We start from the raw sequence: 22,293 nt of genomic DNA, 5'->3' as shown, positions 1-22,293 counted from the left end.
TATCATATTCTTCAGTTCAGGTCATAATGCCAACGTGAACACTTCCTTTTGTCCTCAACCTATCCCCTTAATGTTAATGTTGCACCACTTGCGCGGCGGATAACCAAACTCGTCAAAGTGACGAGTTACATGTCTAGTTGTCCTGTTATTGTTATTATGTGGGAGTATGTTTCTATAGGTGTTTGATCAGGAAATGACTGGGGTAATAATGTTCAGCGCATTGAGAGCTTGCTTATATGCGCTATATAAGAATGAACTATTATTATTATTATTATTATTTTAGAGCTGATCATAAAGTAAGTTATGGATACGTTTTATATTATGCATTGTTTCTATTAGTCTTTCCAAACTTTATTGAATTTTATATGGATTTTAAAAATAAATTTTGACCAAAATGATATGGCTTACTACTACACTGAGGTTTCTTTAATGTGTTTCTACGAAAGCTTATTCATGCCACTACTTGATGAACCTGTAGTCAATAACCGGAAAGATTGAAGGAAAGAGGAGCAGGGGTAGAAAACATGTAATGTGGATGACAAGCCTAATCGAGTGGTTGCAAGTTAATGGAATAACGAATCAAGGAGTGGACCTTTTAAAGAAAGCAAGAAGCAGAAAATTGTGGCAGACCATGATCGCCTACGCCCGTAGATAAGGCACCCGAGGAGAGAGAGAGAGAGAGGGGGGGGGGGGGGGGGGGTGGGAGAAAGAGACTTGATGATATAGTAATTCAATAATAATTTAGTGGCACGAATGGACTTCCTTTGTTTTCTGCTTGTAACAATGCGAATATTATAGGATACGGTATTTTCAGGTTTCGTGTCGTACTAAAACTTGTATATGTTGGATAATGGTTTGAGTCACAACACGTAATCCTTATGTAGGATGACGCCATGCACTACTATAATTTATGATAAATATGCATTTATAATAAGGAATAATCGTATACATTATGAATGCAATATACGAGAGTTTGAATAAATAAAATAGTTTGATGAAGCCACAATCAACGTCGCAAGCGAATTTACCAATCAAAAGCGATGGATTATTCGAACTGTCGCTTGTGATTGGTCAATTCGGTAGTGTTGCTTTACCCATGGAATAATTGTATAGGTCCATGCTTTACCAATTCTCCTGTTGTACTGTTTTACTACGAGGCGCATGCACAAGCCATGTAATTTACCCTAAATAAAAGATTGATACCGACCGTGAGAAGACAAATACATCCAAGGTAGTTAGTGATGCAGTTCTGAAGGCGTATACAAAATGTATGCATTATTTATATACGTTTTATGTACGTGGCAGATGTTTCTCAGAAAATGATTATTATTAAGCATTTATATACACATCCATGAACGATAAGCAGACGATATTAACCCCTCAATTATTAATATCTTCATTGTAAGGTCGCGCGCAATTACAGCATATTCAATTTCTAAGAATATCTTGGATTCGTGTCAATAAGTGATGACAGTTTATAATCAAACGGGAACTTCTGATGGATTAAAATTCCTTGAACAATCTTGTAGACACTAGAAATAGTCCATCAACCATTATCTAAAACGTTTCCGACTAACCGATTTATTATTTTAGCAGGTAATATTGAGACGTTTTCTGCAGATTTTGAATGCGTAAGGGCGGTGACCTTTGTAGGCCTACCGTACTCGACCGCGCCCACCACATCGACACTAAAATTACAACTGTGGATGGTGTATTTTAAAGATTTAAAGATTTTGTTTTTGTTCTGTGTCAAATATTATTTATTTAAATTTAAAAAAAAGTTTTTAGTGTCAATTATTTGCATAGCCAGGTGCAGTACTTTACACTCTTGAAACCGACGAGACTAACAATCTTTTATTTTCCAAAATGTTGAAACAGGAGAGACCACCACAAAATGACCATTTCGAGAAATAGTAGCAATGCATGACACGGACATCGGTATCTTTCTAAGAACTTTAAGATTAAACAAAAAATCCTACAGTAGATTTAACAAGATGGAATTGAAGAGAGAACTGATGACGTCACAGTTATCAGCATGAGGAACCATCGAGGTAAATCATTTTAAAGGGACACTTAATACAAGAAGAAAGGAAGCAAATTAATTTCTAAATTAAGTCGCGATTTGTACTATAAACAAATAACATCGAACCGATTGTAATATAATTATTATGCAACATTAAAATGGCCGATTATTACAAATATGTTGCCATTTGCGGTCTTCTCCCTCGTTTTAATAATACACAACGCTATCTTATCAGTCTAGTTTTGCAATACAGTATAAATATTTTATTTCTGCATAATATAAAAAAACTATTTTATTGCAATCACACATTATTATCTAAGTACTGTAAAGAAAATTATATATCTGAAAATCAAACAAAGATTACGAAAATAAATTATAACAATTTTGAATTTACGATTCACAACAGATTCTGTATTTAATACAGTCCTATTGATACTATTGTATTATAAACATAGGTGTTAGTAACCATTAGTATTAGTAAACATAATAAACAATATGTAGAGTTAATTCCCATTGTGTTAGCCATAATACTGTACTAAGCAAGGGAGATAAAGGACTATAGCAGAATTGCTAACAAAGTTTTAGATGGCATCTTTCCCTAATCTATAACACCCAAGTAGATCTATTTTTTTTAATTGGAGGATTGTGGGTAACACAATTTCAAATGTACTCCATTGAACCAACGGCAACAAGAGTTTTTAATTATCTTCATTTTGGTTAGCGCAACCTATAGATGTTTAAAAAAAATTAGGGATTTGCTCATATGAATTCGTGCAATGAAGCAAATATTTTCATTCAGTAAGATAACATGTTATAATTTTACCTCATGAAAATGTATGTACCATTGCATCGCATACATTTGTGCCATATCATAATAGTAGTCATTAGAAACTGCGTTAATAATTATATAATTCACTAATACTAATGGTGCATCATTGGTTATTATAAAAATAATGTTTATGAAAGAACAAATAGAATTATCCTCATCCTGTTGGGAAAAATAGAAGCATGTTTTTAACATAGTAAATGGTAAGACTATGGAATAATAAATGACTAAACGAATTTAATATAGAATTACTATAAAAATTGGTAGAAATTATGGAATTATTGGGAAGCTATCTAATGCCATGCTTTCAATGCCAACCTCATCAACACCTCGTATGATCTTAAAGTATCCATCTTCACCCCATCCATCTCCCCAGCTGTTCTTCACTGTCCAGTACTTCAAGCCAGAAGCTGCATCGGTGCCATAACCAACAACCAACACCGCATGGTTTGTTTCTTCAAACGGGTTGAACTTGTCTTGTAAACCCGTGTGCTGATATATCCCGCTTTTGTATTGAAAGAAATCGTCTAGAACTTCAAAACCCACAGCCAGCGGTCCATTCTTCACAAGAGCGATACGCATCAGTGCCTCGTTGCAAGCCCCGTAGAAGCCTCCGACGTACGAATAATCAGAAGCATAGTAACGCTTGCAGCTGTTTTTGGTACATGAGCTATCTTTGCCAAGGTAAGGTGTGCAGGACTCCTCAACAACCCCAAAATCCTGTGCGTATTTCCCTGCTATCAAATACGGAAAGCCTCCATCACATCCTACAATAAAGAATATGTAGTTCCTTCAAAATATCAAAATGAAAGCACTCAGAAACTGAGTGAAGTACTTGGCAAAATATAGAGAGATAGAGGGCTCACTACTTTCGGCTTATGTTAAAGAATACAGAGGGCATGCTATTTAATATTTCAGCTTGAAGATAGATAAGCTTTTGTGACATAACCAATATATCAATTTTCCGGGAAAATTACTTGTTTAAAAACAGTTATATTTTGTTAATTTACACGTGCGTAGCCTGTCACTTTTGACGTGCTCGTATAACGTAATTTCGAGTTGAAAAGTAAGTCAAGAAAACAGAAATCGGGCAAAAAGAGTGCGCAATAACATTTAACGTGCAGTGCGCGCGCAAAAATCAGCGCACTCATGGCAATTTTGTAAACGCTTAAAATTGCCTGAAACGTACTCTTATTTCATCGAAAATAAATTTTGAAAATATTAAGCGCGCGTACGCATGCGTTACATGCGCTACGCACGTAATTGTATTACCATATCATGATTTATGCCCTGAAATTTATGAGTACCAAATTTTATTTAATTGTGATGCATGGTTGTGAAGATATGATTACAATTGTGATTTCGTTAAATCGTGCGTAGACCGCATAATTTTTTATTGCGCACCGTGAAAACATAACCACATCGATTCCTGGCCATAAGGAATAATATACTGTGAAAAATTGACTTAGCTAGATTAAACTGATATCAAGATAAGGTCAGAAAGCGATAAAACACATACCGGACCGACAGACAGACTGACCGACATAGTGAACTATAGAGTCGCTTCCAGGCAACTAAAAATGAGGATGCTATAATGCGAACAAACAAACAAAGCAAGAACTATATGCTCAGCAAAATTCTATTTTGCCAAGTAAGAAACCAGACATCATGTGGGGGCCGAGGGTCATTTGTTAATTTGCTAACACTAAATATAGTAGTGACTGATAAAAGAACTAAACTCCAAACAATTACAATGTCCTGATTCTTTCCAATAGTGGCATACCATATAACATGAATACGGTAATAAAAGCATTCTACAGACATCAAGAGGTTACAAGATGAAAAAGTGAACTATCTGAACGATTTATGGAAGCATTGCCAGAGAGGGCCCTTAAACAATTTAACTACATCAAACTATAGAGGGTGCTATCTAAAATAATCTTAGGCAATCGGCATCTGCAGTAAACAATGGATATATGCTTCTTCAAGCATGGTTAGTAGAAAATATGTTGGGGGGGGGGGGGAACCTACAGAATAACGTAGAAGCTTGCAGCAGTCTGCCGATACAATTTATACTGTTCTCTTCTTTCAAATTTAGGTATTGGCCGCTTTTAGAGGTACATTTTCACTTTTTGATCTCCTCCCGTCAATTTTATATTTACATTTTTGTTCCATTTGAACAATTATACCTTTTGAAAAAGCCTCTTAATTGTTAATTGTTGTTAATTGTTGAGTTTGAATATCATTTTCTCATTCACCCAGATTTCCTCATCTTTATCGTTTCAAAATGAATACATTTTCAGTTTATCAACAGGTGCTTTAGAATTTATTCTAATGTATTGTAAATGTATATATAGATATATTTCTATTTTTGTCTTATACGTCTGTGTAAGATTTCAAACAAATAAAAATAATAAGATATCTTACCTTGGGCATATTCACTGCAATCTACTACATCCTGAGGTGAAAACACCTTATTTATGGTGTTATTAGTTGCAATTTTCAATCGGGCTTCTAACATAGCCATAGATGCAAAAGCAAAACAGCTACCACAGCCACCCTGGTCGCGAACAGGCGTTACAAAGTTCTGTCCAGCCATGTTTCTCCAGTCGAACTCCATCGGTAACTGGCTAGCAATCTTTGCTACTTCAGGTTTTACTTTTGCCGATGCCAAACGTCTGAAAATACACAAGGGTTGATGAAACTTGGCATGCATTTTTATAGGTTATTTTGTGTTAACATTTTACCAATTATATGTACACATATTTTACGCGTGTAAACAAAACAAACACACATAGTGTTATTTCTACATGTACAGAATGGCAAGATTTTACATGTAAACTGCAACAGTCAATAGTATACATTATTACAATAATTAATGTTTATGAGTGGAATGGGGTAAATAATTTAATGAGGTGAGAATACAGTTAGAACATTTAATCTTTCACCGTATTAAAAGATTTGCCTCATTTCATGAATATAAAACATACATTATTTGTTTTAAACACACCAGCTAGGGGTTGCGGACACTCTCGTGTCATGGCGCCGATTGTGTCGAATAAATAAATGAAAAAGCTTTTAACACTTTGACTGCCAAACACGAAGAGCTTCGTTTTTGGAAACACAACGCTTGACTGCCAAAAACGAAGATCTTCGTTTTTTGTGTTTTTTTACGAAATCCGGTAGATAGGTTAATTATTGTATATACTATAAATATGAACACTATATTCGGTCTGGACCGTTAATATTTTACAATTTGAAAGTAACTAATCTGGTTACGAACGACTGTCAAAATGGTACCTGTCGAAATAACAAACACCGCGCATCACAGTAGCTCGTAGAGCGATGGCTTGGCGCATTGTGTATCGGTCGCGCGCTAGCTATGCCGCCGAAGCATTACAAAGGTTTTTGTGGATTGACATGTTTGTTTGTTATCTGAATAAAAAATAATGGAGTCATTTTCAATATGAGTCTTTAATTTTATTATTGTATGTATACCCTAATTGTTTTGGTGTTTTACTGAAAGTTACCGAGTTTCATGCAACAAACTTGTTTTGAAATGGTATGGTTATTATCAGTTTACTATCTCCTAGGAGGCCTAGGCTAGTAGTACTAGGCTAGCCTAGCCCTAGTCGTAAAACGGTTCCGGACCAACTTTAGGCCTGGTTAACTAGGCCTGGTGTCTTTACTATGTGGATTTTGGCGAAACATTGATGTAAGATTTATGATTTATAAATGTAATACATTTTTCGATAGTGATAACTTGTTTTTATAGGCCTATCGGTGCCGTGTAAGTAACTTTTTCGTTGTTTGTTGATCTCACCGGGCGATATTTTCATATTGTGATGTCTTGCACAAAATCGCGAATATCTCGACTTTCTTGCGCGAAACTACGAAAAATTCAAAAAGTGGGTTACTTTCATTTTACTATTACGATTTACATATTGCGATTTAAAAATCGTTCTTGGTACCATTGTAAAGCTAAAATCTTTATGATTATTTTAGTCTAAATTACATATAAATCAGATCACATACATGGTTTCAATCAGCTTTAATAAAAACATCGAATTGGGCTAAAAACGCTGGCGGTGGCAGTTTCTAACTGGAAAAACCTCTGGCAGTCAAAGTGTTAAGAACAGGCTAGGCTAAGGCATAACTCATTCGGAAAGGCAGTGCTCCAATTTTGGACGTTTAGTAGAGTAAATGTAGACGGCGTAATCTACAGGTTGATAGAACGTGATCGTCAACACACAAAACAATTTTGTAGTTACTCAATTGCATATTATAACGATTTCAGACTCTCGATGATGTAATCAAGATTGCTACACAAGTACACAACTTGCTCGTGTGCACTTTAAAGAACCTAGTACATCTTTCGAGACGAGTAGGGGGTTACCCCGGTGTATTAGTACATCACAGCCACTGATCACCAACTGGGCCCTCTGGGAGATCAGTCTTTGACTGAAGAGGTCACCCAGTATAAAGATTAAAACAAACGAACAAACAAATACAGTACAGTAATTATTTAATATCATGTGACCCACAATCTTCCAATCATTGATCAAATGACAAGAATCTACTTGTATTATAAAATATTCTAACTCTACTAAACTGTATAAAAGATACCTCTCTGGGCATAAATGTTTACATTGTCATACAGTAATAACTAGTTAAAAGTAAAGAATGTGACCAACTTCCTTGAAGACTTTGAAGATGTTCCTCCAGCACGTCTCACCATTTCTTGAAGAGTATATGTCTCATGTTGTGGGTATGCCGCCGCCTTCCACGAAGACTGCACTGAATTTATCTTCTCTACAAACTCAGGATTGTTTCTATAAAGTCTGGTTTTCTGACTAGAATAAAAAAGAAATCATTGTTTTAATAGTTAGCAATTTAGTGATGATAATCTCAAATGGGCAAATATGGAATATAATGACGTAATGTACCTAACTGAGGGCGGTGTTGCCTTTGTATATTCAGAGCCATAACATAATGGCTCTGTATGGAAGGCAATCACCGCCAAAAATACAATTACAAACATACAATATATTCGTGGAAATATACAACGTACTCGCAGAAAGGTACAACAATCGCAGAAATGTACAACGTACTTGAAGAAAAGAACAACAAAAAGACATTCACAAAAACGTACGTGTTCGCTGAAACAGACAAACACAAAAACGTACAATATCAACGAAATAACCATGGAATCGTCCATTATATAAAGGGTATGGACATTACTGATGAAAATACTGTAGTATAATATTCAATCAAGCATTTCAAAGATAAAGATAACGAGGTTTTTTTCTCTTTATTATATAGATGCACCTTCCTCATGGTTGGTTCCACAAACGTATAATATCCAAACTATTTACTGTCTCACTAGTTTTATTTACGTACGTGCACGTGCGTAGTTTCGCAACACGTGCTGCACAATTTTCTTGTCCTTTTCTTCTTAAAAAAAAAAAAAATGGTGGCCATAGCGGTAAATTTATTGCGTGGCCAAGACCACTCAGCTGACCCCAACAACGGTAGGAAAAATGCAAATATTTACTTTTATACGGTCGATTTATGATTCTGATAAAAAACATGGATGTGGCCCATTTTGCAGAAGTGATAATCTTGCAAATAAGAAAAATGATAAATAAAAAAAACCCGCATTATCTTTATCTTTGAAATGCTTGATGTCATCCTAAATGTCCATACCCTTTATATAATGGATGATTCCATGGTTATTTTACTGCACATTCATTGTTGCGACTTCGTTGTACGTTTTTGTTTTTGTCTGTTTCAGCGAACACGTTGTACGTTTTTGTGAATGTCTTTTTGTTGTCCTTTTCTTCAAGTATGTTGTATGTTTCTGCGAGTACGTTGTGCATTTCTGCGAGTATGTTGTACATTTCTGCGTGTACGTTGTATATTTCTGCGAGTACGTTGTAGGTTTCTGCGTGTACGTTGTATATTTCCACGAATATATTGTATGTTTGTAATTGTATTCTTGGCGGTGATGGCATTCCATAGCTCTGTGTAGATTGGAACATACTTAACTGAGGGCAATGTTACCATTAAAGATAATTTAAAAATTCTGACAGGAGCATACCTAACAACTGAGGGCGGTGCTGCTTTCATGCCAGTATAGCATGCCCAGTCCTTGCCATCAACATTATGAACCCAGCCTGGCAACGTCTCATTACATACGCTTTGTATTTTGCCAGAAACTTTCTCATATTTTGAAAAAGCAAAGTATTTCTTGTTGTTGATAGTCACTTCAAAGCCTTGGTTGTAGATCATGGTCCAGTGGCCTTGGTGACCATAGTCGAGGTCAATTGCGACATCCGGAAAGAGCAGCTCTATGGACACCTCTTTTACAGATTTTCCTAAAAAGTTGAGAAGATAAAAACAAATAATTTCACCTTCCCTGGTAAATAGAAATACTGAAGAATAGCATTTATTATAATAATCAGTGTAAACAATGGTTATTATCGTATCCTAGGCCTCGTCAGTAGGCCTAGACAAGTACTAGTCAACAACGGTGTATGTGCATTTTTTTTAAGTCATATATTTATAGAATGTTAAAAATAAAAGATATTATAAGGCCAAAAAAAAAAAATAGTTTGTTTGCTGTCATCCGCCGCCCCTAATTTCGCCAAAAATTTGGGGCGGAAATAAGAAAAAGTTTTTTTTTTACGTTGAGGGCGCTTTAAAAAAAAAGTTTTTTTAATGATTTATTTTGGCCGAAAAGGTGTAAAAATCGAGTGTGCGAGGATGAAACAATAAAAATAATAACGTAGCGTATATTTCGGTGTATAATCGCACTTTTGACACGCAAATTTAACCTCTAAATTAAGGGTGCGTCTTATACACCGAACATAAATGCCTCAAAACACAGATCGCCACCTCGTTGGCTAGGCCTGGGCTTTTTAAGGTAAGGCCTGGGCTTTTTAAGGTAAGGCCTAGCCTAGCTAGGCTAGTAGGCCTATTTAGTATTACTAAAGTCTAAAGAGTAGGCCTAGCCTAGCTACAGTATACTAGCGTAACAGCAACCTGCTAGTTTTCAAGGCATTTTAGCGTGATTTTATACTAAATATGATGAAAAGATTTGTTCATTATGGAGCTGTTTTAGGCGCTCCGATAAAATTTCATTTGAAAACGACGTTTACGATTGGAATAGTATTATAGTTATACGCACGACCGTCGTACCCCCAGCGCGAGCGAGCCCTTCTTGGCAACCACATTGTGTACACAGTATTCGACTAGTTATTATTCTCCAGTTGATTATAGCATAGACCTAGCGTACACACTTCTAGGATACATAGATACTAATCGAATACGATTGTCAGTCCGTGAAAACGTGCGCCTCTCGATAAAAGGATCGAGAGCGAGGCTAGCCCACACACGCGTGCGGTCACTCGATGTTGCGGCGTGCGAAACTCATTCATAACAAGTTAGAAAGAACTGACGGAATGGGGGACTTCCCTTCTTGTTGAGGCTGGGCGCGGCCGTCTTATACATCGACGATATACAAAATACCGATATTTTACTCTCAGTTAGGGGTCGGGTGCGTCTTATTATACACAGGTGCGACTTATACACTGAAATATACGGTACACTAACTTCTAAAAATTAAAATATTTAATTAGGCCTGCTAACAACGACCTACTGTGTAGTACTAGTAGTAGGCCAGGCCTAGGCTAGTTTAGACACGGGGCCTAACGCGCCCAAAACAGAATTAAAGTGTGAAACAAATTATGAATAGATGTTTGAGCTCGTTGTTTTATTCAGTGTGTTTTGTTACTCTCAAATTCGCGTACAATTAACAGAGAAATTAACATTAAAAAAAAAAAAAAAAAAAAAACTTTTTTCCACCCGCCCCCCTACCAAAAAAAAAAAACTTGACAGCAAACAAACAATTTTTTTTTTTAGGCCTAATAACACCACCAGCCATCCTCCTTCATTCCTATTTTTATATCAATAGACAACAGCCCAAACCGTCCCCCCACCCCCACCCCAACCCCATCCCCACCCGCAACCCCATCGCCACCCCCACCCCAACCAAAACCCTAACCCCCACCCCACCCCATCCCCATCCCCACCCAACCTCCTTCATTTCTATTTTTATCAATAGACAACAGTGCGCACACACACATGACCACCTCCACATGACACACAGTGTTTACCGACCTGGATCTGAACAATTCAAAGTATTATCATGACCGCCTTCGCCGACAGAAAACTTCCAAACTCCTACTAAATCATCAAATTTACAATCTGCTGGTGTATCTGCATTTACTGCTGTAAAGCAACACAGACAAATTACCAACAAAAGTGAGTTTAATAAGGAATACATGTTCATCAAACACTACCAAAACTAGTGCTGCTAGTGCTAGTGCTAGTGCTACCTCCAGTCTACAAAAGACAAGTGGTTTTTAATGCAAAACATGTGACATTTATGACAGAGGAATCAGTAAATATTACATCTAATGAAAATGAAAATATCCATTAAAAAACTTTAAAATGGTAGATCATACAAAATAAAATTTTAAAATTCTCGTCTTTATAATTTAATGATCAACAAACAGTGTAATATCTAGATAATTTAAAATCCGTTTATCAATAGAGAATTTCTTGTATTTGGCTAGGCTACGAGGAGACCTCATCATCACATGACGAATGTCGCGTTGAAACAGGAAGTGCATTTTTTGTTGTTTCTTTATATCCAGCAGCTTTACACACAAGGCTGCTGCTCTGAGTGCTCTATCGTTGCTCGTCGATTAATTTTCTTTAGGGTGCAATAAACGAACATCTTTCAAAATGCTGTCGTTTTTTAGAGGAATTTTGGACTGGTTAAAAAGTCTATTTTGGAAAGAAGAGATGGAATTGACGCTTGTTGGTCTTCAGTATTCAGGGAAAACGACTTTCGTGAACGTAATTGCGGTAAGACATGCACGTATGCTAGGCTAGCCTCTCTCTAGTCTAGGCCTAGGCCTAGAGGCCTAGGCCCTAGTAGTAGCTAGCCTAGCCTAGTAGGCCTATGGCTATACATACAGTTTCAGGGTCAAAAGGCAATACCAACCGCCGAATCGGATTTTCGTGCTTCCACAATAGTTTATGGTTCCTGGACACACGGGGCCTGGCCATCTGCTATTTTGTAGCAATACATTCTCATTCAGTGAAACATTTACAAACTTTTTTCCAATTCAATAATTAATTGAATGATGTTTTATTGTCATATAAACCACATTTTATTTTGTTATGATAATTTATAAGTAGGCCTATTCATATTATTGAATGAGAGAAATAAAAATGATATTCCATTCACTGTACTGAGTGAGTACTGATAAACACTCTTAAATATTCAACTTGGCAGTTTATTAAGGTTTCCGTAAAACGGGTAGCGCAAGTGCCTCATGCCTCGAAGTGGCTGCTGCACCTCCCCGTTTTGTTGTACACAAACACCCCCGGGGCAATATCGCCTGGTATGGTTTTAAAAATGATGTCATGTGCATGATATTAACACGCTTTAGTGGTAAATTTAACTTACAGTATATTATTATATTTGTCACAATGCATCAACATTACAACCAATGGAAACTATAATTCTTTTTTTATTTAGGATTAATTTGGTTGTCCTGAATTCACCATCAAAATGTTTTTCTCTTTTTTATTATACTACGCGTCCATAAATAATTTCCACCTAAGAAAGTTATTTTTATGAACTTTGACTTTACAATTAAAACAAAATCTTTTATTTTGTAGTCTGGTAATTTTTGTGAAGATATGATACCGACTGTCGGATTCAACATGCGCAAGGTCACAAAGGGTCATGTTACCATAAAGGTAAGGTTTAACTTAATTATAATTTCAGAAAGTAAAAAAAGAAAGTACCAAGAGAAAACACAAATAAAACATTTTCTAACATTAACAATAAATCATCCCTAAAACTACCAAAAAAAAAAGACAAACACCAAAAAAAAAACCATAACAAAATTATGTTTATTACCAACAAAACATACCAACAAATACAATAAGAGAAAAAAAGTATACAAGTTATAAACATACATGTATTACATTAGGTAAATAAGTTGATAGACTTTACGACTCGGTTCTTAGCATGTTCCAGGTACTGTAGTTAAATTTCATAACTTAAAATGTATATACTTTGGATACTGTAGGGCCTGACTACAGAATAATCATGTGCTACATACTTTATGCATTGTCTTTATGTTGAACTTTGACCTATGACTTCCTTGCCTTTCATTACATTACCAACAATAACTTTTTATGCAATAATTTGTGATATTTATTCATAGTTACAGCATGTACTGTAGCAATGAAGTTGTTACTTTCAGATTGGCTAGATTTTATGGCCTTGGGGAAAAAAAACCTTTTCAGCAACATATTTGCCATCAGATGATAACTTATACATTACAACACATGCATTATTTAATTATGCAACCCATATCTGGCATAATGTTTTTTATGTATAATACCTACTACTAGCAGTTTGATTTACAGGTCCATCATACAGTATTCCATCTTCTATCTGACTGTTTTATTAGTATTTTTTCATACTGAGTAACCTAGCTACAGTAATTATGTATAATCAATGCCCTTGTTAATCTACCATATGGATGAAAGGAAAAATGCATGAGAACAAATTTGTATTTTAGTAGTTATTGACATAATAGGGAGGTTTCGCAACCTTACGAATACGAAAACGGATACGTCACACATTTGTGAAACTTTGGAGCTGATCCCCATTTCGTATTCGTAAAGCGTATTCGTGTTGACGAATATCACCAGTCATATTCGTAACTACAAAACGAGTATAGTTTTTGATCTATTTTGCACATTTTGCATTTGAATCAGGAATGATTCATGACTATAATATAATTATACCTTTATTGAAAGTAATTTACTAAAGTAATTTACTAAAATGCCAGGTCAATTTTGATAAATAGCAGTTTTTAAAGTCTTCACTCGCTTTTGATGTTACGCTAGGCCTAGGCAGCCAAGCACCAAGCAACACGTACCTGCGCTTCGCTCAAATGTACCGCAGTCATATTTTGGACGGCGCCCTCAATATATCGTTGCCATGCGAAACAGATTTTTACTGGCTTACGAAAAACGAATACGTGTGCGTGACGTATCCGTTGTCGTTATCGTATTCGTAAGATTGCGAAACCTCCCTGTACAGTAGGTTATTACTACAGCTTGTTTTAGACCGCATTTACACACGGTTTGGTCTGAGGCAGCAAACGATACAGAGTAAGCATTTCCCAAAGTTAGGTGGCTGTCCCTGGGCCGGGCATTAGGTGGCTGTCCCTTGGCCGGGCACGAACGTGGTTACAACTCAAGGTACTGTTAAGTTCAGGAGCAGCTATAACGTTTGGCCGGCTTATGCAGTGAACCGTGACCAACGGCTAGAGAAATGAAGTAATGAAACAAATTTAGACGAAAAAAAAGTCGGCATTTTGAATTACTTTATTTCTGTTTCTGACATTTCCAATCTTGTTTTCTAACTTTCTACTTATTACAGTACATACAAATGAATTTTTTTTTAGTGAAAACATTTTCTTCTTACTTCTATTGGCATAATAATAGGATAGTTCATATATAACTTTTATTTTACCTTACGTTTCAAGCAATGAACTATCATGTCATATTTAATTAATCATTTTTTTGTTTTTACTCTCAGTTATGGGACATAGGAGGACAGCCACGGTTCAGGAGTATGTGGGAACGTTACTGCAGAGGTGTTAATTGTATTGTGTAAGTGTCTGTTGTACTGCAAGCAGTAGGACAGTCTTTTGTTTTCGATTTCATGCACCCAACACATGAAAAATGCCAAATTTTACCAAGGGCCATCAGTAAATTGTTTCATTGCTCGCACTTTTTTGCACCTGTTACTGTTAGTTTACCAACATTTAACATCTCAAGGTTGTGTTTTTGTTGCTCCCCTCCCCTGCCCAGCATAATTGCATCTAATGTATGTCGGTAGATATTAAGAACAATGTGTTAATAAATTATGATTGAACTTGTAGGTATATGGTAGATGCTGCTGATCATGAAAAGCTTGAAGCTGCAAGGAACGAGTTACACAATCTGTTAGATAAACCACAGCTACAAGGAATACCTGTGAGTATATCAATCATGCTATGGGTCACACAACCTGTTAACCATAGTTAAAAACTAACTGGGTTACACAACCTGTTAAGCTTAGTTTACAAGTAACTATGGGTTACACAACCTGTTAAGCATACAGTACAGAAAGAAATTACTGCTTCATATCTACGCGTAGGCTTTTGTAGGTAGATCGTAGGTAGAACGTAGGTCATTGTTCTCTCCTACAATGTATTGTTTGTAGCCTACGATGTATTATTTGTAGCCTACGATGTATTGTTCTCTCCTACGATGTATTGTTCGTAGCCTACGATGTATTGTTCTCTCCTACGCTGTATTGTTCGTAGCCTACGATGCATTGTTCTTAGCCTACGATGTATTGTTATGAAATCTAGGCTACGCCTCGATCGTAGGGTGGTTCGTAGAAGCATGGACAATGCAAACAAACAATGTATTGTTTGCTAATTAAAATCCTACCTAAAGATAGTAGGTCAATTTTGGTAGCCGCCCTACGCATCGGTTATCCTAATTTGGACGGAAATCCGCCGACGAAACGACATCGGGCCGGTGGACCTCAGCTCACGTAGAGAGAGTCGGCGGCCTACACTATAAATTATTTATTCCTACCTTGTTGGGTTAGCGAATTATAAAAACAACGACACCTACTAGGCTAGGATACCAACAAAATATATGCAAAATAAATATATATTCCATATTAAGATTTAACATACATAGGCCTTTTAAAATGATTACGACATGTATAAAGAAAAAGGCCCGGGAAAAGGCCCGACCAGAATTTGGAGGGGAAAAAACATGTGAGCTGAGCAGTTTAGAGAGAGTATTATGTTTCATGTCATGTGACACAAAATCCAGGTACACGATCTTAATTACTGTTTTATCGTCGTCAGGCGGTAGCCACCCTCTCATGCTCGTACTGAGTAAAAAAAAAACGTGTGAGAGATTGCGGTAAGCAGAGAGAGTATCGCGTTTCATGCCATGTGACCAAAAAAAACTAGGTCTGTATTCATTACGGTCTTCTGTCGGCAGTCTTTTTGAGCGACCGATTGAACGTCCTGATGCTATATTTAGAATGAATTGTTTACGATCTTTTTTTCTCGGCATCGTTTCTGGATGGGACTGGACGTTCACTATATTAGTTGGCTTGTTCGTTGCGGTTCACCTGTGTTGGATCGTGTCTCTCTACGTCATACATCGTGGGAAATTTATGTTTATATTCGCTGTTGAGTAGGTAAACACGCACGAAGGAAAAGATTACGATTAAAAAATATTATTTATTTTTTATTAATTTACAACTTTGTCCTCCGCCAGTTAAATTTAACACATTAATTTCACACCTTACTTCACTAAGAACATCTTAGGGTTGTTTATTTAGGTTACGAACTCCCTACGAAGTTCAGAATTCAGTTCATTGAAAGTTGTTTATTGAGGTTACGAAGCCAAACAATAGAACCTACGAAGCCAACAAAGTTGCCTACGTTCTATCTACGAAGCTACTTCGTAGGTAAAGTTGCAGTATTTTCTTTCTGTACTGTAGTTACAAGCTGACTATGGGTTACACAATCTGTTAACCATAGTTACAAGCTGACTATGGGTTACACAACCTGTTAACCATAGTTACAAGCTGACTACGGGTTACACAACCTGTTCAGCATAGTTACAAACTGGCTATGATGTACAAAACCTGTTAATCATAGTTTCAAACTGACTATGGGTTACACAACGTGAATAGACGACAATCCAATTTCAGATGGCCATATTATGATAACGTGCAGAAATTGAAAAATGCTTTGCAATCAATGAAATAGTTTGATTTATGTGTTAATTTCTTTAGGTTCTTGTGCTCGGAAATAAGAAAGATTTAGCAGAGGCTTTGGATGAAAAAGAACTGATTGAAAGAATGAATTTATCTGCAATCCAAGACAGGGAAATCTGTTGCTACTCAATATCATGTAAAAACAAAGAAAATATTGGTAAGTTTATTATTATTATTATATTATCCCTCCTCTGTTTCATTGTTTCCAGACTAAGAGCCTATTTCGGAAAATATACATATGTAATGGTCGCATGTGTTGTAAATTTTAAGATAAACCAGCTGTTTCAAAAACCCCAACTCATGATGTGGATTTTTAAATTACACCTGCAAACTCCAAGCTGATTAAAGATGTATTGTCCCCCAAAAGCATTAAAAATGAAGATTATTAAAATCAGACCTCGAATATGCCATTTTGTAGTTTTAACAAAGATAATTACTTCCGAAGAAAAAAAAACGAAAAAAAAATAATGTTTTCACTTAAAATAACATAATAAATGGTTAAATTCTACCAAAACTCCATTGGCTGGCTGCCATTTGACCATTTTTTTGCTTTAAATTCCATTTTTTTTTAGGTAAATACATTTTTTTAATCCAATTTTTGGTTGAAGAAATAACTATTATGTGACATTAAAATGGCCTATTCAACAACAAAAAATGTAATAATTATTTTTCGGGGGGACAATACATCTTTAACCACAAACAAGTATGATTTGATTTGAATTTATTTGGAAACTCGTCATAAAAAATACATACAAAGTGATATTACATAAATTACGGACATTTACAAATAATACATTTATAAAAGACTTTCCAGGATAGCCCAAAAAGCAACAAATAAACAGTAGTGTAAAAAGATTCATGAAATATGACCTTGCTGGGTAAATGTTTTCAGTTTACATGTGTAAATTGTTTTTTAGCCTGAACAGTTTGTCGGGTTATTGCTACAAAAGTCATTTAAGTTACACATTGTAATTGAGTTTAAAGTCTGAACACAGCCTAAGACTTACAGTGGACACTCCTTTTCTTGTATTGCTTCCTCTCTTCACTTTTGTCTCATTTAAACATTATTTTAAAACTCATTTATTTAGCAAATTTCGTCAGAATAGATGGAGCTTAAGGGGGTTATTTCAGACACTTCTATTTCTTTAATGTACTAATCCTAAAACTTTTTGATTTTAGATATTACATTGCAATGGTTAATCAACCACTCAAAAACTGGAGGGAATTAAGGGTCAAAGGTTGTAGTCATTCCATGAAGTTTATGTTTGTAACACAAAATGTTAAGCGGAAACGAAATCACCGTCTTGATATACTGAAACTGTACAGAAGAACATTGTATATATTATAACAAGTCTTTGAACGATTACTGCTACCAATCAGGCGCAAGGAGGATTGAAACGAAATGGATCTCGCATGGTTCTTTTATTATTTTATATCCTTATCTATTGAATAATTAAAATTTACATAGAAAATATTTAATTATTACTGTTAAAATATTAGGTAGAAAATAAATGTTCATTGAATACGTGAAAGGTGAATTGTTCTGCTCATTTTGCATCACTTAAAAGTTAATTGATTTAAGTCAATTGTATTTTTATGAAAGAACGTACATTATACTAGTTGCCTATATGAAATTAACATAAAATACACCATATCACATCCCATACTATCAATAGTATACTGTACTATGTGGTTGTTAAAAAAAAAGTTAGCTAGCCATTATGATTTCATTTTAAAGCGCGTTTCTCACTTGAACACAATGCAGCGATGTTGGCTCAACGCAAGGAAGTTGACCAATCGCAAGCAACCGTTCTGATGATCCATCATGTCGTGATTGGTCAAATTACTTGCAACACGCTTAGTCCTTGTGTTGCGTCCCAGTTGGAACCAAGCTTAACTCAAGCAGTGGCAGGAAGTTGACCAAAAACAAATTGTATATTAATCCAATGTATGTGTGGTGTAGTTGCAGTATTGGCGACCTTTTGTTTTCATCACTTGGCTATTGAGTCAGTCTTAAGCTTGGTTCCAATTAGAACGTAACGCAAGAACGTAATGCAATGCAAAGTGATTTGACCAATCTCATGCGATGAATTATTCGAACAGTCACGTGTGATTGGTCAACTCGCTTGTGTTGTCCTTGTGTTGCGTTCTAGTAGGAACTAAGCTTTACTTTCATTCTGTGCATGGTTATACTGTATGTATCATAGCATGTGCAGAATGACTTTTAAACTCAACAGCTGGGGCACATCGTGAAAACATGAAAGGTCGCTATTTTCACACATGGGCACATCACATTTTTTGTCACATAAAGTGCAGACAGACCTTTAGCACTAGTCCACGATGTTGCTATCAGCTTATAAGGATATAACGGAAGTTTTCTTGAGCGGAGCCAACTGCTGCTAGGAAAAACAATTTTCTATATTTACATTCTAACTATACATCATTTAATGTATAGAATTTTAGGAAATTATGCACATGTACTGTAGTTTGGTGGAACATTTAAACAAGCCAAATGATATCGTTATGTGGTGAGCTCTATAGTGGTTTTTCTTTGCAATAGGTAACATATAAACATACTGTATAAAGATTGTGTACTGTACTTAGTGTTAAATTAGTATTATTTCAATACTGGGTGATACATTCGATCAAAATTCCTCAATGATTTTATTATGTCCAGTACATATTTTCATGTATGAATTGTGAATTATATCAATATTTTATGCCCTAGAGTAGTTTGTTTTCTGAATTATTTCACCACATGATTTCATTCATCATGTGATTTTACCACATGATTTCACTATGTGATATTACCACGTGATTTCATTCATCATGTGATTTTACCACATGTTTTCACCATATCATTATGTGATTTAACCATGTGATTTCACCACATGATTTCACCATATCATTATGTGATTTAACCATGTGATTTTACCACATGATTTCACCTATCATGTGATTTTACCATGTGATTTTACCCTATCATTATGTGATTTAACTGTGTGAGTTTACCACATGATTTCACTGTTATTTCACCACATAATTTCACCATATCATGTGATTTTACCACATGATTTCACCATATCATGTGATTTTACCACATGATTTCACCATACCATGTTATTTAACCATGTTATTCCATATGTAGTTTAACCACATTACATTTTTGTGAGTTTATGACATGATTTCATTATGTGATTTCACCGTTTGGTTGCATAATGATTCAATTTTACCATATTCACCATGATATCCATATGTGGATTCATCGTGTGATTTTACCAAGCCATGTTATTTCACTATGATATGTAATTGTGTGGTTTCACCATGTGTACTTTTCACTAATAAAGCACAATGTGTACTAAAGTTCCATTACAACTTTCAACAAACATATTGTAAAGTTATGGGTTACTCTTACTTACTTAACTTATCAACTTAACTATTTGTTTGCATTTTAGAATTGTGCAAAGAAAGAATTTGCAAATCAAATATACATTGTTGTTAAATCCTGAAACTAGGTTATATGAGGTTAACAAGCCTTAATTAACTGGCCATGAAACAAATATATTTTATATATGGCTTATTGCCTAGAAAATGAACCCACCAAATTCATATAACAGCATGGGAAAGCTGGTCAATCAAATGCATATTTAATGTTTTGTAATTGCTTCAGTATTTTGTATAGGTACTGCAGTAATAGGTACTTTGTTACAGTTACACCATAAACCTGTTTAAGCAAGTAAAGTACATGTAGGGAATATCCAATTTTAATTTTTTAATTGCTGCAGTATTTTGTTATAGTTACTGCAGTATCTTTATCCTAACCTTGACACTCTGTCGCATTTTGCACTCAGTGTTGCACAAATATACAAGATGAATATTTATTTTAATTTTTTTTTTTTACGATTTACACAATTGTTATTAATTAGTTATTTTTGTGGGTATACACTGCTGATTTTGATGGCTTATCACTGCAACTATTATCTGATACCGATTATGTATATAGCCTAACTTACGGTTACGTTAATTACTGTATAGTGCCTACAATTTGGGACCAAACAGTTTGCCTATTTAAGGGTGTGCCTATTTAAGGGTTTTCCTATTAAGGGTGTGCCTATTTAAGGGTTTGCCTATTTAAGGGTTTGCCTAATATTATAGTAGAGAATATAGAGGTTTTGATTTAGGATATGACTTATTATGTAGTGTCATTTGTCCAAGCATGGAGAAAAGAAAATGTCCAAGGCTCTGTAAATTAAAGAAAATTCACCCAAAAAAGGTTGAAATGCAAATGTCTGAGAGAATCGACCAAATAATTTGATCAGACAACTTGACAAAAATGACGTACAGTACATCTCTATGACGTCATAGGTCGTTACTAAATCCTTTTCAACAATGTTTCTTGTTTGTAGATTAAAGTTACAATATATTATGTGTGTAAAATATTCCAAATGTCTTCATTGTCGACTTAAAATTATCTAAGTATATCATAGAAAAATAATATTACTCATATTTAAACACCCAGGTCCGGTAACATTTGACATGAGTAAATTAGTTTAAAATGATTCCTCTGTGGCAATATCTATATTTTTAGTGTATGTGTTTTGCTTGAATAATTCAAAAGTGTTATAGGGCTGTACACTATCAAACTTTATGTGGCAAAATGTGATGTGCCCATGGACACGGTGATGTCATATTACTACCATATGTTGGAATATCACTACCTTATTATTTGGGCACATCATGCTTTTTTGTCAAACTAGTTTGATAGTGTAGACAGAGCTTTAGTGGTAGTGAACTTTGAGTTTTTAAAACAAAACGTAATTCTCATCGAAAATAGTAGATAATTGAATGTATTATGAAAATTCCTAATTATTAAAGTTTTGTATATGAGTTTATAATGAGGGTTTACTTGTCCGATCACCGCACCAGTCTAAATGTAAAATATTATATCTGTGAAAAATACATTAGAAAAAGGAAAAATAAAATAAAAGCATACTTTGAATAGGCCATTTGTAGTTTTGAAGTTAACAATTAAAATATCCTATTCAATAAAAACACAATTAATAGTAGGGCCTATTATTATTTGAGGGTGAACGTCATATAGTCAAATTTGTATAATACGATGGAGGTGCTTATTATTAATTATTCAATGTGTCTGAACCGATCTAAACTGATTAGACAGACCTCCCAAATCTTCCGATAATGGAGGGAGTTCTCCCGATATTTCTAATTCCTATTGCTACTCCATATGCTAAATAAGCAGTCCACAAGATGTTTTTAATCAATGTATTGTTTAATAAGTGCAATGAGTTGACATCGTATTTTCCGCCTTTTGCACGTATTATAAATAACAATAACTTTAATAGCGCCCTCTATAGTTGTATGTATTGTCTTAAATATGATAGCGCCCTCTATAGTTTGAACATGATTACGTAAAACCTCCCAATATTTGATTTTTCCAAGTTAGGACGTCTGCAAATATAATATATG

At 35.1% G+C, this 22,293-nt stretch overlaps 2 protein-coding genes across 2 annotated transcripts; one reads left to right on the top strand and one right to left on the bottom strand.

The window, feature by feature from the left end:
• Positions 1-2,276: 2,276 nt before the first annotated feature.
• LOC140059235 (dipeptidyl peptidase 1-like) lies at positions 2,277-11,264 on the bottom strand. Its single transcript, XM_072105100.1, has 5 exons — positions 11,031-11,264; positions 8,950-9,226; positions 7,544-7,702; positions 5,277-5,527; positions 2,277-3,616 (listed from the first exon to the last, which is right to left on the bottom strand). Exons 1-5 carry the CDS (start codon positions 11,200-11,202, stop codon positions 3,120-3,122), a joined length of 1,356 nt encoding a protein of 451 aa, XP_071961201.1. The 5' UTR covers positions 11,203-11,264; the 3' UTR covers positions 2,277-3,119.
• A 310-nt stretch (positions 11,265-11,574) lies between these two features.
• LOC140059237 (ADP-ribosylation factor-like protein 8A) lies at positions 11,575-18,338 on the top strand. Its single transcript, XM_072105102.1, has 6 exons — positions 11,575-11,783; positions 12,606-12,686; positions 14,548-14,621; positions 14,894-14,987; positions 16,825-16,963; positions 17,986-18,338. The coding sequence occupies exons 1-6, from the start codon at positions 11,661-11,663 to the stop codon at positions 18,033-18,035; spliced, it is 561 nt and encodes a 186-aa protein (XP_071961203.1). The 5' UTR covers positions 11,575-11,660; the 3' UTR covers positions 18,036-18,338.
• Positions 18,339-22,293: the final 3,955 nt, after the last annotated feature.

Source organism: Antedon mediterranea, chromosome 9 (assembly GCF_964355755.1).
Source record: "Antedon mediterranea chromosome 9, ecAntMedi1.1, whole genome shotgun sequence".
NCBI classification, from domain to species: domain Eukaryota; kingdom Metazoa; phylum Echinodermata; class Crinoidea; order Comatulida; family Antedonidae; genus Antedon; species Antedon mediterranea.
This window is presented reverse-complemented; position numbering and strand designations above follow the sequence as displayed.